The 18,477-nt window shown below is 40.7% G+C and overlaps 1 protein-coding gene across 2 annotated transcripts in view; it reads left to right on the forward strand.

The window, feature by feature from the left end:
• Positions 1-18,477, forward strand: part of Vopp1 (VOPP1 WW domain binding protein) — a 77,399-nt gene that overhangs the window by 40,373 nt on the left and 18,549 nt on the right. For both annotated transcript variants that reach the window (XM_060373958.1, XM_060373957.1), the window contains one exon: positions 9,493-9,570. In XM_060373958.1, coding sequence (XP_060229941.1) covers positions 9,493-9,570 — 78 coding nt within the window. The remainder of the gene's footprint in view (positions 1-9,492; positions 9,571-18,477) is intronic.

The following is an 18,477-nucleotide window of genomic DNA, read 5'->3' on the forward strand; positions in this document are numbered from 1 at the left end:
TGTGGGGAATCATGGAAGGAGTTGAAGGGAAAAGAAGGGGAATGATGTAAATACAATAAATAAATAAAATTTAAAATTTCTGAAAAATTATTCCAAAAGAAGAAATTGCGTGCCTGAATTATATGTGTTAATGATTAATTGAATCACCAGTAATGCATCATTGTCACATTAAGGGAAGAAATCAAAACACTTCTACTTGGAGTCATTTAACTAAGAGTAAGCCCAGATTTGAATTCTTTGCTTCATGCTGTGCCTTCCATCCTCTTTCTGTATATGTCTTTGTCCCTAACAAAGGGCTTTAATATGTGTTTATTGAACAACACAGAAAGCATCACATGGGAAAGGAATGGGACCCTTTAAAGACATCTTCAATAGAGTTTTTACAAGGGATTAAACTGCTGGCTCCAATGGATCCCAACTGAGCAGGATAACAGACATCATTGTTTATCAACCAATAACCTTAATTGGAAGCTTTCAACCCTTTATGGTTGATTTTGGGAAGTTGCTTTCAACTGCTGTTATTTGCTGCTTTCAGCAGATGATACACATGTGTAGTAATAGGTTAGGGGCATGTAAGAATAAATAATTTAAGATTGTAGCTGTGCATTAGCTTAGGTTGTGAAAGTTGATTACCTGGGGAATCCAAGGCAAATAAGGTTGGTTGTTACGTTGTTCTTAAAGGCAAATTAGTTTGAGTACACAGTAATCAGTCTTAAATATTAAGTGACATTAATGTGTATTATTAATTTTGCTATGAAGTCCAGAAAAACTTTCAGTTTTAGAATGTAAGAGATATTTTTATAATGTTGCACCGCCAGAATTGAGGAAAACTGAGAATTTAGGAAAAGTGATAATTTAAGAAAAGCGAGAGAAATTTCTGAGGATGAGAGAGGTTTCAAAGGAAAGGAAACAGCCATTGTATTCCATTGTCTAAGGAATTTTTTTATGGCCATGGGAGAAAGTGGAGAAAGACTGATTCAAAAGACTCTATTGAAATTGATCAGTTCTCTGGGGTATCATAAGCTAAACTAATGGATCACCTACATGATTTATGCCTGTCCCCCTGGCCCAGGCAGGAAAATGATCATTCACCCTTTATGTACTGCCCACCCAAGAAGCCCTTTAAGTGTTCCTATTACATGTTTGTCCCCTGCCTGGCTAATGATTGAGTCTTCTTGATGGAATACAAATGATTTAACATAGTAAATAACCCCATAGTCCTGTAAGTGCTGGCTGGTGGGAAAGATTCCACCCCAAAGATGGTGCTTCACTTACCTCTGTTTTCTTAAAATATGGAAACCTTAAGATCAGTACAGTAACAGACCAATGGATGCTCAGCCATTACCCTGGGCCTAAACTAAGAGAAGGGCTTTGGTTCTGCTTCAGATGTAAATATTCTTAAAGAAAGGAATGTGAGGGTGCCTCTTTGAAGACAAGACTTTTTTTTATTAAATTTTTATTTTTTATATTAATTGCAGTTTATTTACTCTGTGTCCCAGCTGTAGCCACCTCCCTCATTCTCTCCCAATCCTCATCTCCCTCCCTCATCTCCTCCCTGCCCCTCTCTAAGTCCACTGATAGGTGAGGTCCTTCTCCCCTTCCATCTGACCCTAGCTTATCAGGTCTCATCAGGACTGGCTGCAGTATCCTCCTCTGTGGCCTAGGAAGGCTGGGGGGCGTCGGAAGGTCAAAGAGCCAGCCACTGAGTTCATGTCAGAGACAATCCCTGTTCCCCTTACTAGGGTACCCACTTGGATACTGAGCTGCCATGGGCTATATCCGAGCAGGGGTTCTAGGTTATATCCATGAATGGTTCTTGGTTGGAGAATCAGTCTCAGGAAAGACTCCTGTGCCCAGCTATATTTGGTCCTTGTAACAAAACGGCAGCCTACACAATGGGAAAGGATCTTCACCAACCCTATATCTGACAGAGGACTGATATCCAGAATATATAAAGAAATAAAGAAAACAAGTCTTTAATACTGGAAGGATAGTTATATACTGAATGTCTGAAGGAAAAGCATGGAAGGAAGTAAAGGACAGACAGTATTTTGATCAAAGATAAAAGGGAGAGAGGCTTGTCTCTGGTTTATCTAGCACCTGACAGAACCATTCTTCCTAGTATTGCGCTTCTCTAACTGTCAGTTTTGAGCAGGCCATTTGAAAGCCCAAATTCCCATGCCTGCTGTGGGACAATGAAACTTCTTTTCAAGAACTTAGTTGTCCTGTGTTATGAATAATGCTGAAAGTAAATTGCACTGCTGGGTGGCACATTGCATTGAATATCATTTCCAAGAGAAAGATGAACTTACCCCAGATAGGGTGCTGATGGCCAGACAAAGAAACTGTTTTGCTCAACTGTAGCTTACTGAGCCAGTGCGTCTTTGGGCTACATAAAGGAGTATGAGTCACTCCAAAACAGTTGTGCCATGGAAAAGCTCATGCATGGGGGATGACTCTTTGTATCTCTGGGGCTCTCTGCATGATGCCATACCAGCTTGGCCAGTAATTGTTCACTGATTGTAGGCTCTAGATTTCAGAGAGTTGAAAGTTTTGTTTACTTCTTATTTCTAGCCTCCCTTCTCCCTATAAGAGAGAGTGTTTCAGTTAGGAAGCTGCAACGCAGCTGACGAATAGCCCAGAAATAAGCTTTGTAAGACAGTGCCTTTTTGAGTGGGAGGTAGCAATGTTAGAGCTGGCCACAGGGTATAACCACTCCTCATGGCTGCAGTATGACACTGGGCCTGATGGCGTGGGTCTGTGGTCACCTGAAGGAGAGATGTCCCTCATGGGTTCATGTATGTGAACACTTGGGTAGCGATTATGGACCCTTAGGAGGTATAACCTTACTGGAGAAGGTCTGTCATTGCAAGTGAGAGTTTGTAGACTTGCCCTATTCCCTGTTCTCTCTGCTTCGTGTGAAAGGATCAACATGTGATCAGCCAGCTCCTGCGTATTTCCATGCTTTATCTGCTGATTGTCATGCCTTCTCTACCATGATGGACTCTGTCCTCCTGGAACAATAAGCTAAGTAAACCCATTTTTTTTGTTTAATTTAAATTGCTATTTTATCACAGTTACAGAAAAGTAAATGAAATGGGATCTCTCCTCACTCTGGAGATGTGCAAGAAGGTGAAGGGTATGGGAGAAAAACTCTTGTTCTAATGAGACTCTCACTTCCCATTATTCCTTGCTTTCTAAAATCCTATTCTTCTCTGTGGTGGCTCAGACAGCTAAGCACAGCTTTGATTACCAGCTTGGGGAAGTTTAGGGTATCTGCTTAAAAATTACCCAACCTGTGCTGTTTTCTTAAACAGCCTGCATGGACTGAGACAGCAGTGAAGTAAAGATTAAGCTGAGAAAATAAGCCAGTCATCAACCTAAACTCCAGCTCCTAGACCAGGGTAATAGAATTAGTCTCCCTTTCGTATCTCATTGCCAAATTCATATTACTCCATTGGTATTTCTCATGCTAATATGATTTCAATGGTTATTGATTTGTTATCAAATTAAAATTCTGCAAGGTTCTGGGAGGATTTCTACTTTTTTCATTTTCCATATTACTTTGCAGTTCTGGCAGGGTATATATTTCTTTATCTTACCATATCTTAATCTGAATTTTACTGAATAACATATCAAAAGGACTGTTTCCCAAGACAGACCTGAATCAAACTGATTTCAAATGAGCAGCAACATACTAAAATGAAAAAGGAAGAAAAAGCTGGGTCCTAGGAATACAGTGTAGATTTTCAAAGACTCTGTAGAGTTAGTGAAACTCATCGGCAATGTGGTCCAGCCTATGTCAGCTCACTTTTTCCCCATTGTAGGTGGGTAATTTAAGAATTACCAATTATGAGAAAAGGAGCACTTTCTAGTCCATCTGGATTTTTCATTATAAGGTTTACAATATTTATACTACTTTCTCTCAGGGTATTAATAAAAATACAATTTCTTCAAGTAAATGTTACAAACCACTTTAAATATAAGAAATGTGGGCTTATGCAAGTTTGAGAAGGTCTTTTCCAGTGATAAAGAGATCTCCAAAGAAAGGGCTGGCAAGCAGTTGTCTTTCTCTGACCTATTTGGCTTTACCTTGAATATGTTGATCAGATGGAAGTTATATGTCCATCATAGTATGAGTGTATATTTTAACAGATTAGCACACTCCTTGTAACACAAGGAAATGCTAAAGAACCTTCCATCAACTTCTCAATGCAAAGACCATAACTCTCATCTTAAAGGGAATATGAGATAGTTTATTTTGGAACACAGATTTAAGCTACTCTAAATTACATGTTTGAACATGGAAGCAGATTCATAAAATTTTATAATTTTACAGAATAAAGACAGTCATAAATCCCAACAAAGTCAAAATAAATTGGTTACAACAGGTAGTGTGGAAATGGGAACAAATTGGGATCTTCTGATAATGGGAAGTCAAGATTGTACCCAACTTAGGCATAGTCTCCAAGGTAAGGGAAGAATTATAGCTGTATAAACAGGTCCAAACATCAAGTTAAAATGATTTAATACTGCATAGAATTATCCAAAGCTAAAAAGAAACAAAACAACAAAACCCAACCCTACTATTCTGGCAAACATAGAAATGAAGAGAACGGGCTGTGGAGACTTAATACTAGAGTCAGGGAAAGGATTGTATTTTCTTTTTCAGTAAGCTGGAGTGTCACTGTGTTGCCAAGACTGAACTGGAACTCCTGAACTAAATCATTCTTATGCCTTGAGTTCCTAAGTAGTTGGCACCACAGGCATGCTACTGTCCTTGGCTGAGAAGTAGATATTAAGTCAAATAGTACTTAAAGGATAAAATTAACCCCATGATGATGTTAATTTACAGCTGTCAAGATCTCTTATCTCTATACCTTGTACCCTGAACTCATGTTGTAATTGCTTTACCACATTCAGAGTTAATTTCCTTCATATTATTTTAACTAATAACTATTTAACATCTGCCTAGGGTCGGGTTTCTATAACAATTTCAAAGGTTGGTTTAAAAACAGCAAACATTTATATCTCTATTTTTCCTGAGGCTGGAAGCCCATGGTAGTACCAGCTGACCCAGTGGGGTTTGTAGATAGCCACCTTCCCTGTAGAAAACTCAGAGGAAATGCAAGCAGTCTCCTGCCTGGCTTTATAAAGATACTAATTTTTCCCCAAAAGCTCCACCTTTATGACCTGATAATTTGTCAAGGCTTGCCTCCAAATTCCATCCCAATATGAGATTAGCTTTTCTGAATATGGACTTTTGCAGAAGATGCAGGGGAGGGGAAAAGAATATCCAGTCCATCACAGTAACCAAAAGAAAAAAGCAGTATTTTTTCCTGAAGTGGTTTTTCTGTTGCAGTGCTGGCTAGTCCGGACCTCACTACGTAGACCAGGCTGGAAAAGAGACCACAAACATCTCCCTGCTTCCACCGCCTGGGTGCTGGAACTAAAGGCTTGTGTACCACACCAAGCCCAAAAGGAAATATTTATATGTCAATATTTTGCTATTTTCAAAGTAGAAATATTATTTTATTGATATCAAACATTCCCTGACCTAATACATCCTCATATTATATTCTTGGGAATTATAGAATAAAGGCCAGACACTCTTCACTCGTGGACAGTGCTAATAGTGACACATGCTTATTTCTCATTTTTAAAAATTGGCAGAGGGAACACCTCATTTTTGTATTATTAAACTGCCTCTGGCACACACTACAAACTTACGGACCACACGTACCCAGACTTATTCTTGCTTTCACAATTTTCACCCTAAAGACTATGTCACTTATCATTGATCCAGAGAGAGGGAGGAAAGGAGGGAGGGAAGGGGAGAGAGAGGAAGAGAGAGACAGAGACACTCTCGGGTGTTTTCTTTGGAATATACTGAATTACAAATTAACACTTGCTCAGGGTAATATGTCCCACTCTGACCTTAATTGGAAGTCTGCATTTGGATCCCAGAATGCGTTGAGAAGCACATGGGTAACAGAAAGCAATTTTAGTTGTCCATTTCTGACAAGCAGAAGTTCCAGAACCATTAATTATAAGTGCTGATAGGTGAGTTTGGGTAAGAATAATGTTCTTTTCTGCTGCTAGTCTGAGAATCTGTGTAGCTGGTACACAAATAGAACGAGATGGAAAATCCATTTTGTTGTCACCATCTGCTGTATACCCAGTTTAGTATTAATGACTTCCTTTGGAACATAAATGCTTTTTTCTAGGCATTGGGTACTTGGAGTGTATTAGATGATGGCCTTATTTGTATACTATACCACCCAGTATTATTTTCTTTTAATTAAGCACAAAGTTGTGGTTAACATTTTGTTTATAATTGCAGCTATTTGAAATGGCAGCAGGATGTGTCTAGATCCACAGTACACTGTCAGCTTTACTGGAAGAAAGCAGTGAAGGAAAAGGGATGCGAGTACTAACCCCTGAGTAATCTTCTGTTCATTGAATGGCTAGCATTTGCCAGCGTCTAGCCCTGAGAGTCAGGCCAGAGCGCAGAGGAGCCTTAAGGATGCTTAAGAATAAATGGGTGTCTAGCTGAAGGGCCATAATGAATGCTTTGAGTTTTAAAGGAAGAAAATAGACAGTCATTTGACAATGTGTATTTGCCGCTGATATTTCTAAACTGGTTCCTGGAAACTTAACTTGGGCTTGGATGTTGAATCTTGTTAAAAAGAAGAATCTGAGTTAAGATTTCATAACCCACTATGTGCATGATATTCTCGAATAGAAACATTTTCAGACTAAGTGGTGCGTATGTTATATTAACAAATACAGGTAATAATTTCCCATATATTTAAATATTAAATACATAAGAGTTCCTAAAATTCTAGGCAAGGAACTCTAAATACGTAAACAAGATTATCTCTCTCCCTGTTTTCCCTGTACAATACCAGGGCTTAGGTTAAGTGGCTGTTTAACAGCACTTTCAGCATACCCAGGTTTTGTTTGGTTGTTTATTTGTTTGTGATTTTCCCAACAGTAGCTATGAAAAATAGTCTTTATGGCACAGGCTATTGTATACATATTTCTATATGAAAAAACTCTGTTGCAGAAAATAATTTTCATAAAAGAGAACTTCTGACCTTTTCGAAGCAATTTTCACCTTCACAGTGTTGGTTATAACCTCCCCTAGAGATTTATACTTAATGTAAGTAAGCTGGAAAATACTTACTGTAAGTACATTGCCGAGTCATCCCAAGCCAACACCACGCCTGTCTGTACCTTGTGTCACCTGTCAGTCATTGTATTTCATCAGTCCATTAACTTTTTTTTTTCTTGCCAAACATAGCAAGCTCTTAACATAAATGCTGCAGTCTTCTCTGGGACCCTTTCTAGCCAAGTTCCAAGTTGAACCAAGAACCCCTCCATTTGGTATCAAAGCATAGTTTTAGTTGCTGATTCCTGTCTATGGGCTCAGAGTCCTCCAGCCATTTATGTAAGGGTTGTTGTGCTGCCTTCAAGGTATCTTCTCAGTTTCCAAGCAGAAGGACTGAGGACAAAGAGGGAAATCAAATGAAAACAGAGAAGATGGCTCATCATTAGTGTTTGGGTTCAAAGTACTAGTGTTTTAGAAAACTACTAACCTCCTAGCTTACTTTTCTTTGTTGCTGTGAAAAAAAAAATACCTGACAAAAGCAGTTAAGGGTAAGTGGGGAAGGGTTTATTTCGCCATCATTGCAGTGAGCATGGCTGGACCTGTGGCTTAGGAACATGAGGCAGTGGGTTACATTTCACCTCAGTCCGGAAGCAGAGGGCAGTGAATGTAGGTCCTACATGTGCTTTCACTTTTTGGAGGGTCTGAGACCACAGCCCATGAAGTGGACCATTGATGTTTTGCATGGGTCTCCCTGATTCAATTAAACCTCTTTAGAAATGTCCTTAAAAACAGGTAAACCCAGATGTTTGCCTTCAATTCTTATCAGGTTAACCATTAAGATTAGGCATCATCCTAGCCAAGTTCATTATTACTGTCACCAGACAGTCACTATAGCCAAGAGGTGCTGCATTAGTCCTTAAGTTTTATTTTGTTTGCATTTGCATATGCTTATTAGACTTTGGCAAACCGCCTAAATCGTTATCTGTAAGTGGTTATATCCTATAACTTTGGCTCTTATTTATTCTGTTATTTTGTAACAAGTTGCTACAGGCTTTCCTGGTTGAAACACCATGCATGTATTACCTTAGTCTGTATAGATCATGAGTGAGCAACGCTAAAGTAGTTTCTCTGCTCATGGTCTCACTGGGCTGAAACCATGAAATTGGTTCAACTGAACTCTCCTCCAGCACTTGAAGTCTTAGGTTCTGTTTGGTCATTAACAGATTTCAGGTCCTTGTGGTTATGGGGCTACAATTTATTTGGGGTTGTTCACAGTGTCCAGATCTCATATTCATGCCACATGGCTTTCCCATACCTGCATCTCTTCTTCAAAGTCACTAGAAGTATATCCAGTCTTGTGAATTGGACATCCCATTTTTGTAGAGGATTGTCTGCACTGGAGGGAGAAGTATGTAGATACACACACACATACACACACACACACACATATATATAAACACACACACACACAGAGTGAGACCTGGGCTATCTTGAGTTCTGCCTTCCACACTTAGTACGCTAACACAAATGCTAAGAATGTTCATCTTTGTAAATCTATAATAGGAACCAGACCCATCTCTTTAGTTTATAGTTGTCTGATATCCACCCACCCTAACACTAAGAGTCCAGTATCTCCCTTAAGAATTCCTCTCCTCCCATACATATAAACTTACACAAGAAGATATCCTCTGTAACATTAGTTACCCAAAAGTGCTGACATGGTTTAGGGGGAGATGAAATACTGAAGAAGTTTCATGAGTCATCTCAGGCCTACAATAGATCTCAGCCCCAGGGACTTTCTTGGGTGACTTTTCTAGATGAAGACAGCTTAGGAATATGTCTCATGAGTCTGGGTCCTGCCAGAGGCCTTAGGTATGTGGTACGCTCTGTAGAAGGAGGGAGTCTGAGCAGACCTAGTCTTTATATCAAGATGAAGTCCTTAAATTAGCATTTAAAAGGTCCCCATCATTCTGTTTTGCTATTAAAGGAGCTGAGGCTGATAGAGTTTAATATCAGAAATCACATATCTAGTTGGTATCCAGACCAGAACTAAGCCCTCTCATTTAACTTGACTCTATAATCTTTGCTTTTAACTTGTAAGGGCATATGGAGGTGCTCCCACCTTTCCAATGGCCAGAGATTAAAGACAGATAAGACAAGTTGTTGTTAGTACCCTTCTGATGCAGAGATTCCTTGGAACATGGTCTGATACATTTAATATCCATTTCTGTCTGGAAGACTCCCCAAAAGGAATCCATTTTAATTTTTTTTTTCTAATAATGCTTACGCTTATAGTGTATCTGAATGGAACCACGTGATGAGAAAAACCACCACCACCCCTTTGTTTTTTACCCAGAATTGTGCCCTCTCTCCTGCAGATGCCGTTCCTATGAAGACTGCTGTGGCTCCAGGTGCTGTGTGCGGGCCCTCTCCATACAGAGACTGTGGTATTTTTGGTAGGTTACAATTCTTTCTTGTTCTGAGTGTCATTTCCTAGTATTACCTCCAGTCCTCAAGCACTGGGCCCACTGTCTGCCTAGTTACAACCTCATTTCCAATGCCACCATTTAGGTCTTTGGGATAGCCTGGGCTGACTTAAGGAACATCTGGCCTCACTTCCTCCAGGGCTGCTGGGGTAGGAGTTTACAGAACCATTTCCTGTCTCCATAGGGACTGTCAGGGTAAGAAGAGCTTGGAGAGGTACAGCCCCAACCTTGAACAGCTTCTTATTCCAGTTTTTGAAATGGTGCTGGGGATGATTGTCTTGAGGAATCAGACTCAGCGGACAGATTTGTGACAAAGTTTCTGTTGTCTGAAAGTCTTCCCACACCTGTGTCTACTGCATGCATCTTAGCTTTCAAGGCAGCCACCTTGCACTCTCAACCCTCTCCAAGCTCCTCAGAGAGGTCTGGGGAAGGTATGAAGTCTATCAGATCACACATTAAGAGAAGGGTGGGAGGCAGACTGTCATTTAGAGAGTTGGCTTGTACAAGTCTTAGTTCTCAGAGAGGCCCCTGAAGTCCTTCGGGATAAGCTGGATAGCTAAGGTGCATGTCACATGCCAGGAATGGCACAGCACTGTAAAGGGAATTTTTCTAAAATTCACCAAGTGTTTCTTCTACTCATCTACTCAGCTTGCTTGTACTGATAATGTCCTCCAGTAAGTGCAGCTAAATCATCACACACTCTTCATGGCTAAAGCCTCTATGACTTTAAAATTCTAACTTTATAGATGTTTTCACACTTACAACCTCATGTGGAACTAACAAGAATACTTGAATTGTTCTCTGAGAGTTTGCCTTTTTCTGTTGACAACTGTTTGAATAAGAGAATCGGGAAGGACTCCAAATGTTGCACAACAGAGTTTTGTTTTGTTTTTTCCTTTAAAGCATAGATCCTTTCACAACCAGCAGGTCCTTGATCAGGCTTGGGCATTTAGTGTCTGGGCATCATCTGTTCCCTTGGGCCGTGGCTACACCCTCTTTTGACATAGGTAACTATGCCTAGATGGCTGTATCTCCTTCCCCCAAGCAAAGAGTGTTGGTGTTGTGCTTTTCTTCCTTCCTCATAGTTGCTAGAGTCAAAACCTGAAATAATCCATGTAAAAGTTACAGGTCACTTCACCTTATTAAACTAGTCGAGAGTATCATGAGTCCTCTAGCCAGCTGCCCAAGAGGAGGCTCATGCCTGAGAAAGACTGCTGGTGCAGATACAAAGGAAAGAAGGGGTTTTAAAAGTCAAAAGGCTTTAATGACCATCACTCCTGGTGTAGGCTACAAGTGTCTTTACAGTGTGACCTTTGATCTTGTAAATCATCACACAAGGCCTTTCTTCCAGAGGAACCAAGTTGTTTTTACATATCAGAATGCTTCCCCAGCAGGGAAGGAAGGTCCTTCAGGTGTTGAAAAGCTCTTTACCAAGGGGAGAGAGAAGACATCTGTTTTCTGGCAAACATGGCTCCCAAGGCAAGAAAGTGTGGGATGGAGGTCAGGGGTCAGGACAACCTGACTTTTCTTAAGCTATTTCATCCTTGCTTCGTGTTTCTTTTAGAGCTTTGGATTTTATGAAGGAGCAGGCACTGGTACCTTAGAATCATTAATTTAACTCAAGCTATTTGTTGTTTGACAAAGTTTAACAGCCAGCTGATTAAACAGGGTCCGACCATTAGATCAGATATAGCAGTTAGTAAAATTGCGTGCAGACTCCAGTCCTAGGGAGGCTTTGTGGCTAGTCCTGTGGGCAGCATTCTAACTGATGTTGCCATGAGTACAAAGGAAGGATCACCACGGTGATCCTTATCTCCAAGTGTCGCCTGTTGGCTTCCAGTGGCAGCAGTGCTAAAGAAGATGTCTCTGTCACCTCTAGGAGGTGACCCAGAGAGGCTGTCTGGGGCCACTTTCATAGTCCAGGTCTTCCCTCCTTACCCAGGCTTGGCACCAGCAGCTTAGTGTTTAAATGAATGCCCATAGCTCAGCTCCCATGCTGTCCCACCCTGTGGCAGAGGCTCTGTCTTACATTATCTGAAACTTTCTTGGGGACTTCCTACACAATCAGGTAATTACCTATTAGCCCTGAGGATTTTAGTTTTTGCAAAGAGAAGAGCTGAAAGCCATTGTATGTCAGCTCAGGAGATACTGAGTGGAGAGTAATTGCCCTTTGTCTCTGTTGCTTTAAGTATTTAGAATGTGGGTGTAAACAGTAAGATCCTCCACTGGGTGAGAAAACCCCACTCCTTGTCATGTGAGACATGAGGAAGAATGCATCTTCCTTATGAATAAGGAAGTTTTCTTTGTTCTGACCTACACAGCTGGAGCTGGTCAGTTCTGCACACCAGCAAATGGGGGAAAAAAAAGAAAAAGAAAAGAAATAACTGTTCTAACTGTGGTGGAGGGGAAAGCTTGTTATAGATATGTGGGAGAGCATAGCCCAGAGGCAGGGACATGTGGGAGAATCCAGAGGCGGCATGATGGGGGTGGGGGGGAGGGGATGAGGTGTAGCAGCCAGGAAGCTGAAAAACCAAATAGACTAAAGGGCCAGAATATTTAAATAATCTAAAATGGTTGGCTTATATAGGGAAGAACAGCTGGAGGAAGGACAGCCCAGCCATTAGGGTATAGGGTAGGGGCCCAGGTTGGGCAGCCATATCTTGTAAGAGGTTGAGACTGAAGGATATAGGGAGAAAAAGGCAGCCAGGTCTGTTTTGATATCCTAAGTAGGCACCTCGGCTATTTTTCCCTGAGACTCTGACAAGTCTTGTTTTTCCTGTAATGATGCTAGCATGAAATTTACTCTGATGGGGTCTGTATTTATTCAAGGAAAAGAATACTACCTGAGCCTGGGAATGTCTTGTCATGTAAATGTATATAAATGTAACCCATTTTATTCAAGCATTCAATTTTCTATTACCAGTTTTTTTTAATACACCTATTTTTGAATATTGTTTTATTAAACAAACTTGATTTTAAACTTGTTTTGAGTAACTTGCTTTAGGCTTTAGTTTCATGACGTATACAGAAGACTACATAATGGGAGATATGAATTGTATTCTCCCTCTAATCTTGTCTTTGTATATGAGTTACATTTGTGCTTAGTGTGACTACAAACAAATTTTGGGCACATTAAAGATATTTAATCAGTTATAAGGTGGTTGGTAATTACATTTATGTCTTAATTATCTTTTTGCAAGCTTTTAATAAACCAGCAACTCTTGTGAAATGAGGATTTTATAATTTTATCTGATAAGATTTTAATACTTAAAATTATAATTTTGAATTGAGCCTCCTTTAGTGCCAAAATACATTTTAAACCATAAACACAGTCCATGAGGAAACTGGAAAACTCATTTTCCTGATCCTTTTATAGTGCAATTTAAAATATCTTTCATACTAAGTAGCTCATTTTATCATAATATAGTTGCAGGAGAGCAAAGATTCCATCGTATAAGGAGATATTTGTAAAAATAAAAGATATATAATTAATTTTTACCATAGTTTTTTACATGTTCAGTTTCTCCAAATAGCTACAGCTTAACAAATTTATCAAAGTGGTTAGACGTACATCTTGAACTAATTTTTTGTTAACATGAATAGACCATTATAAACTTAGGAATTGATAAGTTTTAATCATTAAACGTAGATCATCCTTAAGTCCCATTTTTGAACAAAATTTTATTTTATCATAAAAAATTCATCTTTACTCAACATATATTTTACCCTTTTAATGAAAAATATAGCCATGTAGAAGACATTTTTTGTATTTATTTTTAAATTTTATTTCTCTGAAAAGGAGTTGAATTCAAGCTCTATATATGGCATACTGTAGCAAACTAAGAATATCTGTACACCGTTAACTATCAAACCTTTTTGTTGTAAGTTTTGAATAATTTTTTTAATTAGAATTTTACAGATGTTTTAAAAAATTCTCTCCCTTTGTCCTCCAATGATTGTTTTACAGATCCTGAGAGGAAGAAAATTTAAATTTCAGTAAGAGCTTTAAAGATACATGTGACTTTGAATGGGGGAACGCCTTTGTAAACAAGAACCAAGAAGGGAGCAAGTATTTAAACATCTGAAATTACGTTTAGCCATTTTAACCTTGTTACATAAACCTTTCTGATTAAAATAAATAAATAAATACTTTGAGATATAAGAGTAACAAATAAACTTCCATTTCTTGTAAAAAATTTCCTAAGGAGGTTAGGCAATATCTTTTTTTAATATACTTTACATAGTATATAGAGCAGCTTTTTCATTGCTGCATGCGTGGGCCCCCACCCATTCATAGTTTTTACCCTAACTACTATAGTTTCTCCAGAAAACCTTGAGATCTCATGCAGTTCAGTCCTAATCACATATAGCCAGCTGAGAGGAGTGATTGGATATTCACATGAGGCCCCAGTGAACTTGCCTATCTCTTCCTTTCTTAAAGGAATACTAACATTTAAGAAATCCATCTGTGGTTAAGTAGGCACAGCTGGAGTCATTACTGAAGGGTTTTAGACAGAAGAGTTTTGTGGCAGTTTGAATGAGAATGTCCCCATAGGCTCATATATTTAAATGCTCATATATTTAAATGTCCTAATCAGTAGAACTGTTTGGAAAGGATTAGGAAGTGTGGCCTTACTGAAGGATGTGTGGCCTTTTTGGAGGAAATGTGTCATTGGGGGTGGGCTTTGAGATTTCAGAAGCCTAGGCCAGTCCCAGTGCTACTCTGACTTGCTGCCTGTCAATCTGGATATAAAACTCTCAGCTACTCAACCGTCATGTTTGCTTCCTGTGATAATCTTAGATTAACCCAAATCTTTAATCAATTTGTGTGTGTCTGCAGAAGGAGGCAAACAACTTGAAAAGCTTAGTAAGTACTCCTTTCTCAAAAAGATACTGAGTTTTCAGAATAATGTAAGTATGGTAAGCCATAGCACATTAAACAGAAAACTAGACAATAGAACTCAGAAAATGTTGGCATTAGGCTGCCTGCCTCCTTAGTGTCTATGCCTGTAAAACTAAAATGTAAATTAAAAAAAAAAAAAAAAAAAGCAGTAGTATCCAGGCTCGGAGGGGCAGAAAGAAAAGCAGACCACAGGCATAGGGCAAAGGACTCCCTGAAACAGGAAGACTCTTGAGTCTCAGGAGATACAGGCTTAGAGACCCAGTACAGGCAGGCTTTAGGACTCAGTACAGATTCTACCTCCAGTCTCTCTCATGAGCCACTCAGCTAAGGGGCTTGCATGCCCACACTGAAAAAGTACCTTGTACTTGGTGGTCACTGTGAGGTGGGGTCCTGAATTCACAAGCTTCCAGGATGCCTAGGGTCTTAGCTGCAGTAAAGAAGTGGGGGAGGCTGCTTTACTCCTATCTCCATTGCTGTCACAGCCACCACTTAACCTGTGCCATCAGCCATCCTGTCCAAGCTAGGGCCTTGTCTTACAGGGTTCAGTCAGCAAGACTTTTTGGTTTAATCCCTATGGACTGGGGGAGCTGTTTGAGAAAAGAGGGTGGACATTGACTAAGTTGAGGCTCTTGGCAAGATTGTAAGTGGTGGCAGCTGGTGACAGAGATAAGAAGAGGTGGGGTGGATTCTGAGAGGTAGAGAGTTGGGGAGGAGCAGAGGAAGAATTGTTTGGGAAGGAAGGACCATATGGGGAGATATTCTTCAGAAGCAAAGACAATTAAGTTAGGCTGGTGGGCAGGGACGAAGGACATTTTAGTTTTCTGGGGGAAAAGATAATTGTGGTACGTAATTTTCAAAGGAAACCTCTGCCTAAAAGGGGAAAAAAAAACAGTGCTCTAGAGCACCCAAGAAGAGTCTGTGGCCCAGGATAACCATCCTTAATTGTGATGGTGGATCCCCGAATGTGCATCATTTTATTTGTAACTGGCTCTGTTGGTTGTTTTGTTTTGTTTTGTTTTGTTTTATGTGTGTGTTTTATGGTTGTTGGTTTTTGTTTGTTTGTTTGGTTGGTTGGTTTTTGTTTTTTTAACAAAAACCTCTGGCCCAGTGTCTACCAGAACACTGTGTAGCCTCTTAATGATGGAGGAGACAAGAGCCCTTGGAAGCTTAGAAATGTAGAAACCCAACCCCTTCTCTCTTATTCATTTTCCATGTCCTTCGTGGGAGGGACAGTCAGTGCTCCTTTGGGTTTGGATGTTCTTTTGGTTCCTTTCCAGAGCTGGCTTTCCCATTCTTCCCAGGTTTTTATTTGGCAGTATCTCAGATACTGAAGACTTTTTTAGGCACCTCAGTATGCTGGGAGGTATTTATTAGAGTAAAACCCTCTAGGTTCTAGAGGTTGGTTTGTTTGTTTATTTGTTTACAAATATCATAGACTTATTGACAAAAGCCATTATTTAATAGCCTAGAATTTTCTGAAACTAGTACTTCAAAATTGGTGTAAATTTGGAAGTCTTTGTATAATCGCTGGAGGAGCATCTGGAAAGAATCCTCCAGCCCCTCACTAACTTCACTGATTAGTGAAGTTAGTGAGGGGCTGGAGGATTCCACAAATTAGTGGGCTTTTGAGCTACACCTTGACTTCCGGCATAAAGCACTGGTGTTGTGGGTTATTAATATTTATTATTGATTTATCTTTTAATTAAACAGTATTCCTAAGCCAGCTGTATACCCAAATCACTACATATAGACTAGGATGTATTTAATTAAGCTAGAGCATAATGCTGGGCAATAGTTACTCCATCCTAAACCTCCAAGCCTACACAGTTTCCTCCCATTCAGATTTCCCATGTTGTACTTGGTTTTAGTCATCTTAGGTCCAATACATCTCTCCTGGTGGTTCCAAGTCCTCTCCTGCCTATCTCTTCTGTCCGACTCCTCCCATTAGCTTCTTTCTCCTCCCCTCTGGACCAGGATGTCCTACCCTATTCTCTCCATTGCTCAGCATTGGCTGGTTGTTTTATTGAAATTGCAGATAACAAATGGTGGCATGTTTACACAAACTTGAGACAGGTGGTACATAGAACAAGCATCACAATGCAGTGTCCGGATTGAAACCAGATAGTGGAGTAGAGAAATCAGCATTTGAATGAACAAGGGTAAATTGTACACATTCCACAGGAACATTATACCAACACACTGGTGAAGACTACAAGGCATAAGAGCCAATGGAAGTACTGGAGTCCCAATCAGGGCATTTGGACAGGGAGGCATTCTCAAAGTCACATAGTGTCCCAGCATCTGTGCTAGTGGCCAAGGCCAAAAACCTCCTTGGCTTGATGTCCATTCTACTTCATAGAGGGCCAATCCATTTCACAAAAATAGTGAAATGCCATAGTACTCCCGGACCCCTTCCATGTGCATTGAAGGCATGAAATCATCACGTTGGAAGGAAGTTTAAGTGGCTTGTTGAAGGAGATTACTTGGAGAAGCTCAGAAACAGCAGTGTTGAAAAGATGTCTGGACTCGATATAAGACCTGTCACAGGCCCTGAATCATAGGAGTAGTAAAGGTTCCAAGTGAGATTCTGTGACTCCAGGAGCTACTTGGTATGACTAGATATTTTTCATCCTGGAGGAAAGGGGATAACTGAGAAGCCCAGCAAGAACAAGATAGGAAACACAGAATAAGTAATAAATACTGGCAATGGTGAGGGCAGAGAATGTACTCTGTGACTCACCAAGCAAGAGTTAAGTATGCTCAAGGCAGCTAAGCTGCAGAGTGTTACGAGATCAAGAGAAGCCATCACAAAGCCAAAATGAGTGCAGGGAAGCAGTCCAACTCTCTCTCAGAACTAGCAGGGAGGGGACAAAACAAGACAGAAATGCCAATAACAAAGTAACAAAATAACTCTCCCAGAAGTGCATGTCCAGGGTGCACTCAGTCATTTACACTGGTGGCTAGTCCTTCATCTGGAATAATACCAAAATCAAAGAATGTATCTTCAGGGGGGATCCAAGATGGCGCAACCAGTGTGCACAGTGTCTGAGGGGCAGAGGATCTGAAACTCCATAATTGGTAAGTGGAGGGGCAGATGAACCCAGAACAATGACATCGAGGCTTCTGGGGAGAAAGGGGGCAAACCCTGAACTGAGACCAATAGGATACAGGTCAACTGCAGATTTCTCCTGGGAACTCAATTCCCAGGCACTTCCACTTTACAGGGAGGAGGCAGCAGCAGAGGCAGTTGAGGTGGCCCACAGTACATGCAGCTCCTAGCATAGAACACCCTGCTTGAGATTTGAGAAAGATAATTCTCAATCCCCTGGCATTTCCCCACGACAGGCCTCCCTTTTCCCCTCCTTGGCGGAGGCAGAGGCTACAGAGGTGGCCCACAGTGCCTGCCACAGAGCACAGTACCCAATCCATAGTGCCTACAGCTCCTAGCAGAACGCAGTGCTGAGGCTCTACCAGGCCAAGCAGGCCCACAGCTCCCCAGGGCCTTCCAGAAGGCATCTGTGCCAATAACCTCCTAGTTCTGCCATGGTAGCTAGACTCCCAGTGGACTGCAACACCAGCCACCAAGTTCTGCAGCAACACTGGGATTCTTAGGACAGCATTACCAACATTGAAGCCCCTGCCCTGCGGGTCTACCAATGAAGTCCAGGCGATCAACTCCTGGAGCCCAGACAGATCTGAACACCAAAAGGAGAGTATGACAGGACTGTAGAACATTGAGATTCAGGAAATCAGTTCAGGTGCATTGTGCCCACAAACTGTGCCCACAAACAGCACTAGCATCCGCACCCTCTCCTTCACCTGCACCCCCCACCTACATTCTAAGCATCTATATTCTCTAGCAGTTTCCCCTTCAAGAAACATTTCCACACACACAAGCACACTTTTGGGATCCCCGCAATTGTGAATCTGCGCCAGCGGTTTTTCCTCCCTGAGGTACAGGTGAAACACCAACA

The sequence above is a fragment of the Meriones unguiculatus genome, chromosome 21 (genome assembly GCF_030254825.1).
Source record: "Meriones unguiculatus strain TT.TT164.6M chromosome 21, Bangor_MerUng_6.1, whole genome shotgun sequence".
In the NCBI taxonomy this organism is placed as follows: Eukaryota; Metazoa; Chordata; class Mammalia; order Rodentia; family Muridae; genus Meriones; species Meriones unguiculatus.